Below are 15324 nucleotides of genomic sequence, written 5' to 3'. Positions count from 1 at the left end.
GTGCCTGCACCTTCCCCTTTCCCTCTCCTGAGATTTCCAGATGCCACAGTGGTGAGTGGCACTGGTGGAACAGGAGACAAGCAGGAAAGGGGGTGTACAGAACATGTACCCCAATGGGACCCAGGGAGGAAAAACACCAAAACCCTCTCCCCACACCCAGAGATTCATGTTCCTCTAGAGCAAGGAAGGACCAAAGGAGGAGAGGGAGATCCATTTAGCTACTTACTTCGCATAAGGAGCACGGGCTACCACTACAAAGCAACTCAAGTTTGGGGAACCTACATGCTCATAGACAGGAAAGCACCATTGAGTTAAAGAAAAATAAAAAATAAAATAAATGAAAAAAAAAAAAATCACAACAGCCATCCTGAGTATTTCTGCTGCTCCAGTGCAGGATCCGCCCTCCAAGCCTGCAATTCCCAAAGAAAACACAGGCAGACTGGTGATGGGATTAAGGGCAGAGGCTGGAGGATGAATGCTGCAGGCAACTATGCTCTCCACACACACACCATCCAGGCTGATCCCATCAGATCATACCACGGTGATACTCTGTACCTAGCGCTGAGCAGTAAGAGATCCAGCACAGAGCATCCTCCAGACTAACAAAGGCTCAACTTCGAAACAAAAGAAAAGGCCCCTACAGAACAGCCCAGCTAATCAGCAAGCTGACAAGCAGACTCTCCATGCCCCTCAAGGCAAACCTCTGTGCAAAGTAATCACACACAGGTGCAAGTTAAAAAGTTTGCTGGAACAAGGACCTCTCATTTGGCCGCTCCCAGACAAGGCTACACAGCCCAAAGACAGCAACCACAGATTGCATCATGCAGCTGCCAAGCAGTTCAGATCACTCTTACAGCAGGTCTCACTTTTTAATCACCTTGATTATAAATGGAGGAATTCCCACCCTGGTCAAGCCAGGCCTCACTTGAGGAAACTGTCCTCTGCTCTTGACCAAATCCTGCTCCCTGCCCTGACGATGCTCCTCAAACGGGCTCTGTGCTCCCCCAAGTCGCTGTGCCCTCTCTCAGGATCCGCACACCTGGGCTGTGCCCTTCCTTCCCTCCCCACCAGTGCTAACCCAGCACACACCACCCGGGACAGTCCGGCCTCCCCCCAAAAACCCCAGCACAGGAACAGCCAGGCTGGCCCCGCTCAGAGCCAGCAAGGCTCCTCTGCTCAGACACCCTCATCCCACACCTACTGCTGCTCTGAAAGAAGCTATTATCTGTCCAGAAAATGCTTAGATTAGCGTCTGTTACTGGCATTAGGAATAGGTGCTAATTAACTAGTTGTCAGCTGAATGTTGCTAAATCGAGAACGCAAAATAAAATTAAAGACAGGGTATTACGGTGGGCACAAAGACTTGAAGGGACTATTGTTCATTTAAGAATTTCTTCTCTTCCTGTATTTTTAAACATTTAGAAGTTGTCAAGACATTATTTGGGAGAATAACTGCAGCTATTAAGCAAGCTGTGTAATGAGGTTATTAAAAATATAACATCATTTTGAAGCTTTTGAGACAGTAGACCTCAACCTAAAGTCATCACAGCTTCATTTTCCTCCCTCTCTCCTGGCTTCAATCCCAAGTCACAAGTCCTAGCGACCTCTCAGAAGTCAGCTATGACGACGTACATGGTTTGCTGGATGAGGAACCATCGCTCTGAACTCTTGGGCAGGTACACAAAACGCTTCTGTTTTGATGCAGAAAAGCATGTTTGGTAATCCAACAGGAAAAAAAAAAAACCAAGCCAAAAGCTACAGACAAAAACTCAGCTCTCGAAACCTGGCGTTCCCTTCTGCCTAAGGTGGTGGGTTCAGGACGAGGACTATCCCCATTTTCTGGGGGACATGACTAACCCTGAGCACAGACAGTCCTGTCTCTGGGGAAGGAAGGGAATCTGTGCCCCACAGCTACAACTCTGCAGGCCAGACCCATCTCCGGGGGAAGAGAAAGGAAGATCACGGGAAGCTGTTCAGCAAAAGACAGCGCACGTTATGCAATTTCCATTTCTGCTGACAAACAACATATTTATAGGACAGGTAAAATAAACTACGTAGCCTGCAAGGCTCAGCATCCTGAAACCGGGAAGCTAATTGACCCAGAGGGCAAGGAATTGGTTCCTGACGTTTGCAAATGGGATGTCACAAAAATGAGACAATTAAATTTTAAAGCGGTAGGGAAAACAAAAGAGCAGGAATCACAATAGCCAAGACTCATAAAGAGCTGCTTCTTGGGTACAGGAAGATAATGACGCTAACCATTTTTCTACTAGATGGCAGTGTAGTGTCACGCTATATAAAAGGAATTCTAGAAAGAAATTGCTTTCTATTTCAAGTGAATCTGTGCTTAGACCTGACTTCAGTTAGCATCATATATAACAGTACCCTCATTGTGAGGGGACCTGCCATAAGTCTAACAGTGCAATAGGAGTGATACCCTAGCTTCTTATTTCCCAGTGAAGCAATGTGAAAAGACGCTAAAACCCTGAGCTGTTCTGCTACACGGTACAGCTGCGTGCACAGCCACGGACAAGCTACTCGGCCTGTTACAACTGAAGGTAGGCTGTAATCAAACAGCTCCAGGAGCAGAGGAAGCAGGTCCTCGCTGCTCAGGAGCAGCCGCCAGCTGGGCTTTTGAAAGGCAAGGGCAGCATTTAGGCAACCACCTAGCTACGGTCGGGTGAGGTTAGCAACTTCAAAGGCGCAGGGATGAAGAAAGCAGCGTCACTAAAATTCAAAATGTAAACACAAAATAATCAAGGTTAGGGCTAAAGGACAACGCAAATATTTGGAGGTAATTCAGCCATAAGAGTAACCTTTACTTTGCAAGGCCGCCATCCGCATAAGCTAAACTTCAGACGTGCCAAGATAGAGTGGCTCACGAGCACTCTCAAAACCAACATGAGCCACAGCACGCGCACCCGGGGAGCTCAGTACAACGAGGCGATTTGCCAGAGACGGGAAAAGCTCTGGGGCAAGACTGGAGGCAGCTGGAGGACCCTCGCTTCTGCGTCTGCCGTGGGAGAGCCGCACCGGGCGCTCCCCGGGCCGTGGGGCTGCCGGGCCTGTTCCCGTGTCACCGTGCGGGACGCTCACGGCTGCTGAGGACCGGGCTCTGTAACTCCCGGGCTCTCCCCACCGGCACTTACGATCGCGACGGCCCGCGGGACGTCATTTAAAACACCCCACTGGCAGCAGAGCGGGGGTCAGGTTTTGTTCGCTCGGCAGAGCTCCGGGCACACCGCGCCCGCCACGGCAGCCCCGGGCCGGTTTGCCTGCCGGAGCCCTCGCTGCACCCCGGCTCGCAGCCTGCTCCGTGCCGGGGTGCTGGGTACCCCCCCCCCAACCTCCCCGCGGGGGCATCCCCGCCACGGCTGCACCCAGCGGGTCCGTCGCCCATCCCGCCGCCGCAAGCCGGCGGAGGGGTCGGGGTCCGGGGGAAGCCCCCCCCCCGGGGAAGGCCCGGGGCCCCCGCACGGCCTCACCTGGAGGGCCGGAGCCGCACCTCCTTCTTGCTGTCCACCACGGAGGGGACGCAGTTGGTGAGCTCGGTCCAGTCGGCGTGCAGCCCGCAGCTCCAGCCGGTGGAGAAGCGGGAGAAGAGCCAGGTCTCCCGCTTGCCGGGCCGGTGGCAGGTGCACTTCTTCTGCCCGGCGCGGCACTCGCAGGGCTGCTCCAGCTGGATGTTGCGGACCAGGTGCCGGCCGAAGGTGGTGCCGCCCGTCTTCTGGATGTGCAGGAAGACGATCAGGTCGTCCCCCTTGATGTTGAAGTCCACCCGCCGCAGCAAGTCGCCGGCGGAGAAATTGAAACGGGGCACGAAACGCGCCGGCGTCTCGTCCTCCGCCCGGTACGGGTCGGCGGCGGCGGCGGGGCTGAGGGCGCGGAGCCGCAGGAGCTGGCACTCGGTGCCCGGGCAGACGTACTGCAGCACGATCACGGCGAAGAGGAAGAGCATCACCAGCGCCAGCAGCACCTTGTGGGACCGGTCCTCCATCGTCGCCGGGAGCGCCGCGCATCGCCGCCGCCGCCGCCGCTCACAGCCGCCGCCGCAGCAGCCGCCGCCGCCGCCACCGCGGGGGGCCGCCCCGGCCGCGCTCCGCCGCCATCGCCCCGCCGCCGCCGCCGCCGGCCCTTCCCGGCAGCCCCCGCGCCGCCCCCGCCCCGCCTCCCGCCCCGCCCCGGTCACGCCCCCCCCTCGCCGGGACACGCCCCCTCCCCCGGCGCGTCCCCCGCCGCGGTCGCACCGAGCCCGGGAGCGGGGCCGCCGCGGTACCGGGCCGCCGCGGTACCGGGGAGCTCCGCGCAGCCCCGCTCCGGGCGCGGACCGCGGCGTGCGCGGTGCCGAGCCGCGGCCGGGCAGCGGGCGCGCCGTGCTCCGAGCGCGGCCCGGCACCGGGCCGCCCCACGGGTGCTCGGCGCTGCTGCCGCGGCGCCGGACCGCGCGGCAGACGGAGGAGTGCCGCACCCTCGGAAATCCGCGCGTGGCCCCGTAACCCTTCCCACCCCGCCGGAGCTGCCTTCGGCAGCAGGTTGCCCGCGGCGGCGGCCGCCGTTCCGGCAGGGAACACCCGAGTTAACGGCAGCGGCGCGGCGCGTCTCCGCAGTGCCACCGTCCAGCCCGTCCGTCGCCGGCCCCGCTGCGCGGCAAGCCCTGCTTTCTCTCCGCGCCGCGCGCTAACGCCCGGGGTTTGGCGGGGAGCGGTGGAGCGCATCGGCCGTCTGTCTTGACGCCCCGAGTGGTGTCAGTCGATTCGGGTAGCAAACACGTGCGCTATCGCTGTCAGCGTGTTTTGAAACCCCTCTGCACGATGAGGGCGTTCTGTAAATAAAACGATAATCGCGAGGACGCTGTGGGTTTCTCTCTGATTAAAGTCCTTTGTATGTTTATACGCCAGTGACGTTCAGCCCTCCAGCTCCGGGCGCGTTGTCGGTGGGGCCTAGCGGACGGGAGCACGCCGGTGCTCACCCCGGCCGGGCTGCGAGCGTGGCTGCAAAGCCGCTCTTCGCCGCGGACCGTTCTGCAGGGTCACCCGCCCGCCGCCCGCAAACGCCCGGCAGGGCCGGGGAGCGCAGCACAGCAAGTGAGCCTGGGTTTTTTCTTTCCCTCTTGGGTGCAACCGATGTCGTGGCAATTAACGTCTGGGAGAACCGCAGCCTTGCGAGTGACTTAGAAAAAGCAAATAAAAAATGAGGCTTCTGGCTAAAGGAGGTGTTCGCCCCATCCCTGGTGTCCTTCTGTCCTTCCAAGGAAAAGCGGCCAGGGCAGGACCTGGGGTTTAGCCGCCCCCAGTTTAGCTGATGTGCTCAGATGTTTAACTGGTGGGCTCAGCTGCAGAGGTTACACAGAGGTGCTGCATCTTGCAACGCTCCTTCCCTCTCAAAACCCCATGATTTCAGGCAGGGCTGGAAATGTCGGAGCTTCTCCTTCCCCTCCCGAGTAGGCGGAGGGAGCAGTCCTTCCCACCGTGGCACCTCAGCTTTCTCTCTGCTGTTGCCTGTGATGCTCTTGTTTCTCTGCCTGGCCAGTCAGCTGAGAGCTGACTTTTCTCATATGCACAGCAGACAGCAAAGAAAATAATTTGAAAACACTCTCCCAGACCTTTATCCATCATAAAAAAAAAAAAAAAAAGGCCTGCCTTCTTTCTCCTCCTCTCACAGCAATTCACTTTAAGTAATTTCACCAGGTACATGTGGTGTTTGGAGGGGTTGTCTTTATGGTTTTCATCCTTGAGCAACCTATCCTGTCTTTCCTATTTTTCTCCAGTTGTCTCTAATATTTTGAAAACAGTTACACTCACAATAATAGGCAATTTTATCACAAAGATTCTAGGCATGAGAACTACTGAGTTAATTTGCTTCTGTTTATATCTGTATCTCCAAAATGAATGGATTGCACCATTTAATGAAAACGCTGTGTTCTGAAATTCAAGCCTTAAAATTATAAAGATGTTTCAGTGCTTTATATCCATCACTCTCACAGTCGTTTATACAAAAAAAATACGTTTGCCTCCAGCTTTATTTATTTTACATTATGAAATAACAAAGATGTGTGCTGGGTTAAAACCGATCCTGAATGCTAATACATGAGAATTAAAAGGAGAGAATAATGATGGCCTAATGTCTACACTAAATTAATATATACTATAAAAGATATGATGCATACTGGGTTGGTGTTCCCAGCAGAGCCATTATTTTGGAATGGGCTAAACAAACAATGATCATCCTTTCACTGATGAGTGATGGTCTCCAGTCTGCTGCCTTCTCACCCATAGTATGTAAATGATGCTCCCTAGCTTTGATCCAGGGACACAAAACATTTGCTTAGGCACTAAAGAAATGAAAATTGCCCCGAACCAGATAAAAGTAGGACAGAACAGAGCTGATAAGGTTTTACAGCACGGGCAAGTTTCGACTGCTGGCACAGCAACTGGTTTAAGTTAAGAGGTGAAGCAAAAATACCGAGCGCCTAGTAATGCCAGCGGAAAAAAAATCTCTGCCTTCTTCCCGGCACGCGGTATCCCCCCAGTCCCCAAACACACGGTCCCTATTCCCGCTCCCCACGCACCACCCTTGTCCTCCGCTGATACAGGGGATCCCCCCACCTCCATGTGTGCGTGCATGGCTGTGCCCGGACGAGCACACAGGTATGACCAGTGCTCCTCTTCTCTCCCGCCTACGAGCATCCTCTCCTGCTGGCTGGTCCCTTTGGCCCCCCCACCCCGGCAGCAGCTTCCCCCCCAGCACAGCCTCCCCCAGTGCCTCCAGTCCCAGCCCCTTCCTGCTGCTGCGGATGCGACAGCAGGGTCAAGCTGAGCTGGCGCAGGATCTCATCTTGGGCTGACCCCCCCTTACTTACACATGGAAAACGGTCAGAAAGGCGTGGGTTTGTGTGCAAAGGCACCAGGTATTTGCCCAGAGACAGATCAATACAACGCCTCGTGCCTCAAGCCCTAAATTGATTTTTGCAGCTTCAGGAAACTATTGTTAGCTCTTTGTGCGGGACTGATCATCACATCCCTGTATATTTTCTGAAGACCTTTGTTTCCAGAGCATCTGAATTTCACCTCTGCATTTGGCTGGCAAATGGTGACTGCTTGGCCCTAACAAAAGAAAACACACATCAGCTTTGAGGTAAGCGGGCTGTCAGTGTGTAAAATTGAGCTTTATTAGGCATTAATGCCTCCAGCTTATTGAAAGGATCGAGGTTTCCCGTCAGTTCAACCAGAGTAGCTCGAGCGCCGCTGCTGCAGCAGGCAGCTGTGAACCCCCTGGGCAGAGAGGCAGGACTGGGCTGGGGTAACCCCGACTGCTGGGGCACCCGCAGCTGCTGGGAGGATGAGGTCTTCTTCAAATCAGAGGGGAAACTATATTTGCACAATAGCACAATTAGAATAACTTGATTAAAAGAAATGCAAACGAGGCATTAACTTTGCTTTGCTAACTCTCCTTGTAATGTGATTCTTCTTACAGTACCTGTGCAGGAAGGGGGAGAAGATAAATGAAATCACTACAGAAAAGCCTCTCGTGTCATGAAAATAGCATATTTATTAAAATAACAAACACAACCATTACCAGCCCAACTGCCGCAGCTCTCTTTTATGGAATTGTCTCTCCCAGCTGGAGCAGCTGATGGCTGAACAGGTTTGTGGCCAGAGCATTCAAAACCACTCTTTCCATCGTGGGTCCTCAAAGTCATGGAGCGGATGCTCCAGCCTTGTCCTCCACTGCCCCAGCAGGACCGCTCCCCCCACCACTTCTGTAAGACATGTGCAAACCCAGTACTTTGGTAGTTTTACTTCTCTGTTGAGGCTGGGTAAAACTGGATTATGGAGCCAAAAGATATCACTGGGGGACAGACAGCCAGACAGCATGAAGATACCACCCTGTTCCCTGAAGAAACAGGACTTAGAAAGAGTGGAAAAGCACAGAGCAATGAGATGGGCATTGCACAGGAGGAGACACAGGGCTGAAAGCGAGGAAACAGCCAGCAGAGGACCAAAGAAATGCTGTGGTGGGAGAGGGACAGAAGCTTTGCTAGCACCTCACAGAATAAGGCCCTTATCTAGAAAAAGGGTATGCAAATGAGCAAAGGCATGGAGCAGCAGGGTGATGAGTAAAGCTAATTAGAAAATGAAGCTTGATTATTCATGGACTTGACATATCAGAGAGCAGCTAATCAAAGGAATAATACAAGTTTGCATATTCTTTGTAATGTGGGCATCAAAGCCTTGCTTCTTGTCACTATGGCATCACCGCTGCTTATTCCTAAAACCAGGCACACTTGATGCAAGCGTGACGTCTCGCTCTGGATCACGCAATGGGTCTTGGAGAGCCTGAGGTGTCCAAAACCACCTCTGTTTTTTCCAGCTGTTGAACTGATCTAGCGGTTATCTCTACCTATAGATCTTGCCTTCCTGAATACAAACATTGCCCAAAGCACTTTGGGTGTGTGGGAAACTGGGCAGCCTTTAAAAGCTTGAGACAAAGCCCTGGAAACTCAAGGAACCCACCTTGCAAGATAATTGCAAGAGATTGCAAGATAATCCCTTATGGTTTCATTTTGCTGCTGACTGATCGCTAAATAAACTTTGTAGAACTCACACATGGGAAGATGAACTTGGTGGGAGGTATTTGCGCAGTACTTGGTGGGTGCAGGAAGCTTTCAGAAGTACCTTCTTCCCAACACACAGCATCAGAAACCATCCATTAGAGCAAACCTTGGATTTTCACCATCAGTTGGAGCCAGACAAAAGGCAGGCTAGCTTTCAAGTTACAAGGTATCAGCAGTATTTCCATTTCGCAAATAGATCTCGGTCCTGTGAAAGGTTTTACAGGAGGACCTGATGTGGGGCTGGCATCTGGACATGTACCAAGCTTCTGGGCAACAGTCAGAGAGTGAATAAATGATACCGTCCCATCACCACTGATTCTTATCCCAGCATGAAATTGGCTGAGAAACTGCTGAAACATCAAATTCTCTTTTGATGAGGGCAGCCTGGGACAACTCCAGGGAACAGCATCCATGGGGATGAAAGGGCTCTTTCAAGTATGCCTCTGAATCAGTGGGAAAAGCGAGAAGTTGGGACCGCTCTTGCCACTGTTTGCTTGTCTGAATAATTACAGTGATGGGTATATTAATACCGTCTGGTGTTAGAGCCAAAGAGCAACCAGGCATTGAAAGAGATTACTGGTGAGGTGTGTGAAGCACCCTTTTGGAGGTGCTTATGAGCAGATTAGGAGGAATTAGAAAGGGTGCGAGCCAGCAAAGCCCAGGGCTGCAGGCCAGATGGTCCAAGGGACGTTTGGTGCCCACTTCCAAGGTATATAATGCAAACCTGGTGTATCTGACCTACTTCAGAACAAAACCTGCAGCATTTGCCTGATTGAGGTAGGTAAGAGACTAACTCGGATAATGTAGAGTGGTCATCAGCAGTGGTTTCATGCTGGAGAGAAAGGCTGTGAAAGGACGCGTACAAATATTTGTTGCATCTTCCTAAACCCAAGGGGGAAATCATTTCACATGGCCCTGAAAGGAACAGTGGGAAAAGACACAGTATTACCTAATGCTATCTCAATAGGTAGTCCTGTGTGGAGTAAATACAGTGGTCCAAAGGCATTCAAGAAATCTGAAAGGTGAAATTTGCCCTTCACAGTGAAATTATTCCAGTTTAATCACACTGGTTTTGAAATAGATTTAGGTAAACTGGTACCACCCTTTTGCCTGGACACTCTTCAGTCCTGGAGTAGTTGTATCGATGTAACTTAATTTGGCGTCATTCTGTGCACAGACTGCATCTCAGATGCTGTATAAATATTTGCTTACTGAAATTGATGCTGAATTTGGGCAACAGTCTTGTGGGATTAACCTGTGTGAGAGGGGAATCAGATACAGGAGCAAAAAAAAGATTGCAGGAAGAGGTCTTCAATTTCCACAGATGAGTACATGCAATTACCTAATTTGTAAAGTGAATGAAAGAATAAATGAAGGTGAAGCAAGAAGAACCCCAAGCATTACCAAATAATAATAATAAAAAGAAGCTTTGAGGCCAGCTTCTTCCCAGAGCCTCCCGAGCAGCAGGGCTGATGAATCTTCAGGGAGTCATCTTGTAGTCCAGTGAAACAAAGAAACGTTCGTTTCACAGTGAGATTTTGCAAAAGCAGATTTACCAGGGATAGCAAATAAATAATTCGCAGTTTCTGAAGACATGAAGATAAATTTTCTTTCCTGTATTTCAAATCTAGTTCTGCCAGCTGCAAAAGGCCTACAGCAAACATCCCCCTACAAAATAAAAATGAGGGACAAAGCAAGAGTTTCACTTTCCAGTTATGTGTAAAAGGACTCCTAAAAAAGAAAAAAGCTCACCTTTCTCTGTAGCCCCCTCCTCCGCTGCCACAAATCCACAGGGAAACACAATATTTGTGTTATATAACACTGAAACTTCTAGAATAAGAAAACAAAAATCAACGTGTAAAATCTAGATGTCACCACAACAGAATTCAGTAGACAATCCCCAGCTGGGCTGGATGTAAATAAAGAATATTGAGCACAGCAATTTCTTGTTATTTCCGGAAAAAACCTTAGGGTTTGTAGCATTACAACACTTTGCAATAACTGAAAGAAAACCAGGGCAGTATGATTTTATACCTCCTGATGCTAAATTCTAGCCATTGGGTCATGTGGCTTGGGGCCAGGCTTTCCCAGGGCGCTCAAGGCCAGCCCTGCATTTGCATTACTAAAGGCACAGGCTGCTCTCTGAATCCCCGCTTTGTGGGAGATGCTGCCAGTCCTGCATGTGCCTTAGCTGCCACTTCGCCAGATTAAAATAGTAGCAGCTATTTTAATCCGCTGCTGGAATACATCTGAAGAAATTCCTTGCGATCCCTTTCTTCTCCCCGCAGCTGACACGGAGCCGCGTGGCAGGGAGCGCGCGTGCGGTCCGTGTCCCCGGCCGGATCCATCCTTGCCTTGGACAGGAGAGGTGGATGTGGGGGTACCCGCTCCTTGCTGCGAGCACCCCTTTGGCCGGTGAGGGCCGAGCAGCACGGACCGGCCCCATCGTTGTCCGAGCCTCCTGCTCGGCGCGTTGGAGTAGGTTTGGGGTGCTGCAGGGCCCTGGAAGGGATGGCTGGGGACCAGCAGAAGCCCCGCCACAGCCTCGGCTTCCCCTCGCCCATCTGATGCCAACGTGAGCTCTCCATCCTCCGGGCTGACGGCTGCGTAGTCAAACATTTGCCGTGTAGACTGTAGAATCTAGTCCAACACTGCTTAAGTAAGAGAAGCTAACAGAGGAACTCTTCTTTGTCTTGAACCTTTGTTAACTGCTAATTAATCTAATCAGAAAGCAAGTCGGCAGAGGAGACGGTTAATGCTTTTGTTCCCGCCCTGTCACGGGTGGCAGGGTCCACTGCTGTTGTGTGTCCACTCTATCATACACAGGTGTTGTGCATGCACTAGATTACTGTGGCAAAAACTACCTGTGCAAAGAGATGGTAAAGGCAGCTATTATTTTAACGCATGGGGCTGATTCCACTCCTTTTCCTGCTCATCTTTCCCTATTAAAGAAAAGCAACACATAACAATATGGTCCTACACACTGAGGGGCGTATGACAGCACCTCTCAGCATCAAAATTCAACAGATCTCCTACAAGGAAATGCATCCTCCAACTGCACAGAGCTTTTATGGACCTGCCTAGGTCCCAAGCGATATTTTTATATAGCAGTGGTAAATTCTTGCAGTTGTTTGTGTCTGAAAATACTCGGGAACAAATTGATACATTTCTATACACTCTTCCAACCCGCCCAATTGATGCCTGCTCATATTTTTAGAGGGCTGATCCTGGACAGCTTCGTACTCAACATCCAGCCTCAGAGAAGGAGCTCCCAAAGAGGAGTCTGCTGCAGCCATCCCTGCGGGAGAACCTTGTTGCAGGACAGGTTCTCCCTGAGACTGTCCAACTCAGGATTACTCACCCTGCCCCATAGGACTTTCACCAAAATGCATTTCCCCAACCGATCTGCGCCTTTACACATTCTGGGGAGCAACCCACCAACTAAAAGATTAAAGCACACATTGGGTTATAAACTGTCATGTCTTTGCTTGCAGTCCCTACCTAGCAAAAATCTCTTGGCCAAGGAGACTATCTCTGCTTGCCACCGGCTGTTGGACCAGCTCTGTGGGTTTACGTGAGCCAAAGAGTTCCAGGAGCTCTCTCTAATTCTGAATTTTTGAGAGACTCTGGATAAATTAATCTGCCAGAGACCTGGGCCTGCCAATGGGAGGCTGTGACACTATGCAGAACACTGTAACAACCAGAAGAAAAATAACTTATCAAAAATATTATTTTCTTTCATGCAAAGAATCAAACTTTAAATGATCCCATCTGTCACTTTCATCTGCACCCAGTTCCATTGGCTGGATTTTGCTCATTAAGATAAATTCCAAGCCAGCGGATCATTTTTACCTTCAGGGCTTTGATGAAATGTAGTGTTTGGGACTTCCTCCCCTCCTCCATTTTTGACAGCTGTGACAGAGGAATAAGTGTATTTCTCTTATGCTGCTTTGCAATAGTATGGAATGTCTTTGACCTTCCAAAAGGGAAAAGCGCTACATTCAAATTCCTCCTCCTTTCCCCCATGGGACTAGGAACTGGCCAAGCCCCTCCAATAAAAGTTTCCCATTCGACCTTGCATCGTAAAACCCTCTTTTCTTTATTACTCCCTCTCCTCAAAGCTTACCCAGCAAACCTCTAGCCCTTTCAAGATGTGGGCTGGAGAGCTTCTATGTTGTGCAAATGGTTCAAACGTCTTTGTTTCTTCCCTGAAAAGACATAAAAAGAGATTTGTTGGATTCCTTACCTCATAACCAAACACAACTGTATACCGTGCACTTTGCATGTTACGGCTCCCCACGCTTTCAGCCCCAATGACTTATTTTACTGTAAGTGTAATTATGCGTTGGAGTGGTTTCATGAGGGATGTGATAAATCATCCGCCCCTTAAAGACTTTAAATCCAGACTCGGTGTTTTCAGTGGGGTCCTGCTCCGTGCCTGGAGCACACAGAGGCTCTCAGTGCATTTACGGGAGGGTATATAATCACATGGTCATGGTCAGCCATGGTATTGAGGAATTAGGGGATGGGCGGGATGGCCTTTGTCATGCAGGATGTAGGATTAGTTGGATTTAATGGTCTGTTTTGGCCTTTAAATCTATGAATAGGGAAAAAGGAAAGAGAAAAAACAAAAAAGAACAAAAGTGCCTATTATAGCCAGCATGTTTCCGCCTTCTGAAAGCTGAGCGAGAGGGACTGCAGGCAGCTGGGGCTGGAAATGAGTGCTGGGGAAAACCAAGGGCACCCTTGTGCACTGCCCCCTGCACCCAGAGCCCCCACAACCCCCCCAAACAGCCTCTTGCAAGCAAACCCGGGAGCCCAAACCCACTGGGATTTGCTGACGTCTTGCAGAAAACAGCAGACATGAGGACATGCACAATGCTTAACTGATTTTCAATTTTTTTTTCGCCCCTTGAGGTCATTTTAGGTGTCCCAGAACTAGAAATCTAATGCTTTTTCTATTTCTAAATTAAGCTAATTAAAATTTTAATCTAGTGGACATTATTTTATTGCATAATTAGAAGAACTTATAGTGCAATGGTTTGGTTGGTACCAATCCTTTTTGCTTTAAATTGTGTTTCATTAATTGAACAGAGTTTAGATAGGTGCTTACAAGGTAATAAGCTAACTATCTGTTCTTAACAAAATACTCCATTTTCCCTTGCCACTGTACCTGCTCTGAGCCCGCATGCTTTATGCTATAATAGTTTTCCTTTAGTGAAGCGTGGGCAATTACACCCGTGATCCACGTGGGAATTTTGGGGACTACGGGCACCCCTCATAGACACTGGTGCAGACTGACTCCACATAGCAAACACAAAGGATCCTCTTTGGAAAAGGGCAAATCCAAACTCTACCCACCGACTGGCCGATATCATCTGCTTAACCATGGGTTATTGCATAATTAATTACTCCCAGGTCTTTATTAAGTCCCAAAGAATCTTTCTATACACTAGCCTGGTATTACTCTGCCATACATTTTAAAGAGATTACTCTTAATTAATTTAACTTGTCTGCATACCTAAAACTCAGCTAAACCCTCTATTGTGCCATCTGCTGTCATTTCAGACGTGTAGGACTTCCAAACTCCCATAGAAATAGAAACGGATTAAAACCATCTACTCAGATGTAAAACAATTTAAGAGATAAGTTGCTTTTCAACCCCTCCCGCAGTGCCCTGTGCAGAGTGGGACTGGGGAGCAGAGCCCTTCCCGCAGGTTATCCATCCCACCGGGAGTCAACTTCCCTCTGGGACTATTGACCCGGTACTTTCCAAAGACACTAAATTCCCTGAAAGCGTAAATAAAACGTTAAACCACAATTTATCTACTCCTGGGGCTAAGACACCCGCACCGGTGAACGTAAATCACTCAGAACAGTTATGATCTACTGACACATTTCCTTCCTAAAATAGGAGCCCGACACACGTAAATCCTTACAAAAGCTTCTCCGGAGCAGAGCCGAGCAGTGGCACAGCCGGCATGGAGGGCTGTGCTGGGACCCCTTCCCATAGTCCATGCTGTGCATGTGGGGGCACGAAGGATGCTTGCCAAAAAAAATGGGGTGCCATCCCCATCTTGTTCACCTCAGCACATTGCCATTCCTGGATACTGTCACCAAATCTGCACATGAACCTGAACAACACGTAAGACTGATGAGCCCATGGATGTGTCGAGGGCTCTTGCTGCTACCACACACAAAACCGTAAATAATTATGTTAATAATGAGCCAGACCTTCCAGTTGGCCAAGTCACAGTAGCTGGAGTATTTTTTGTCAGTAAACAATTTCAAGGAAAAAAAAAAAAAAGGCAAGCAAACTCTTGTCAAAAAAACCCAGCTCCCTGCAGCAAGCATCCCTTGGATAAAAATTGCTATTTTTTCCATAAGAAAAGCAGAAAACAATTCAGGTATAAGAACTCTTGGTTTTATGCAAAACATACAGAAAAATCCTCACAAGAGGGTTTGAAAACACTGTTCATTTCTCAGGTAGCAGCTTCTTCTGAAAATATGGAGATTTTTAGTAGAAGGTTGCAACTAAGGTTAAAAAAAAGAAAAGGGCAATTTCCACCCAGCTGTATTGTCAGCTCCCCTTCATGAGCTGGTTTGGGATTAACGGTGTGGCAGCAGCCCTGTTAGCTAGCAGAGAGCCGTTTGAGTCTGTTGGGAGGTGGAACTCACACCATGGAAGTGAGCCATAAGGTGCAGCGTGC

General features: G+C 50.0%; 1 protein-coding gene across 1 annotated transcript in view; it reads right to left on the bottom strand.

Annotated features, from left to right (window-relative positions):
* Positions 1–4122, bottom strand: part of HS6ST2 (heparan sulfate 6-O-sulfotransferase 2) — a 132853-nt gene extending 128731 nt beyond the window's left edge. The window contains exon 1 of the mRNA XM_029997284.2: positions 3486–4122. Within this exon, the coding sequence (XP_029853144.1) occupies positions 3486–3997 (512 nt within the window). The 5' untranslated portion in view covers positions 3998–4122. The remainder of the gene's footprint in view (positions 1–3485) is intronic.
* Positions 4123–15324: the final 11202 nt, after the last annotated feature.

This window comes from Aquila chrysaetos, chromosome 21 (assembly GCF_900496995.4).
Source record: "Aquila chrysaetos chrysaetos chromosome 21, bAquChr1.4, whole genome shotgun sequence".
Classification (NCBI taxonomy): domain Eukaryota; kingdom Metazoa; phylum Chordata; class Aves; order Accipitriformes; family Accipitridae; genus Aquila; species Aquila chrysaetos.
The sequence above is the reverse complement of the archived record's forward strand: the minus strand, read 5'-3'. Positions and strand labels throughout refer to the sequence as shown.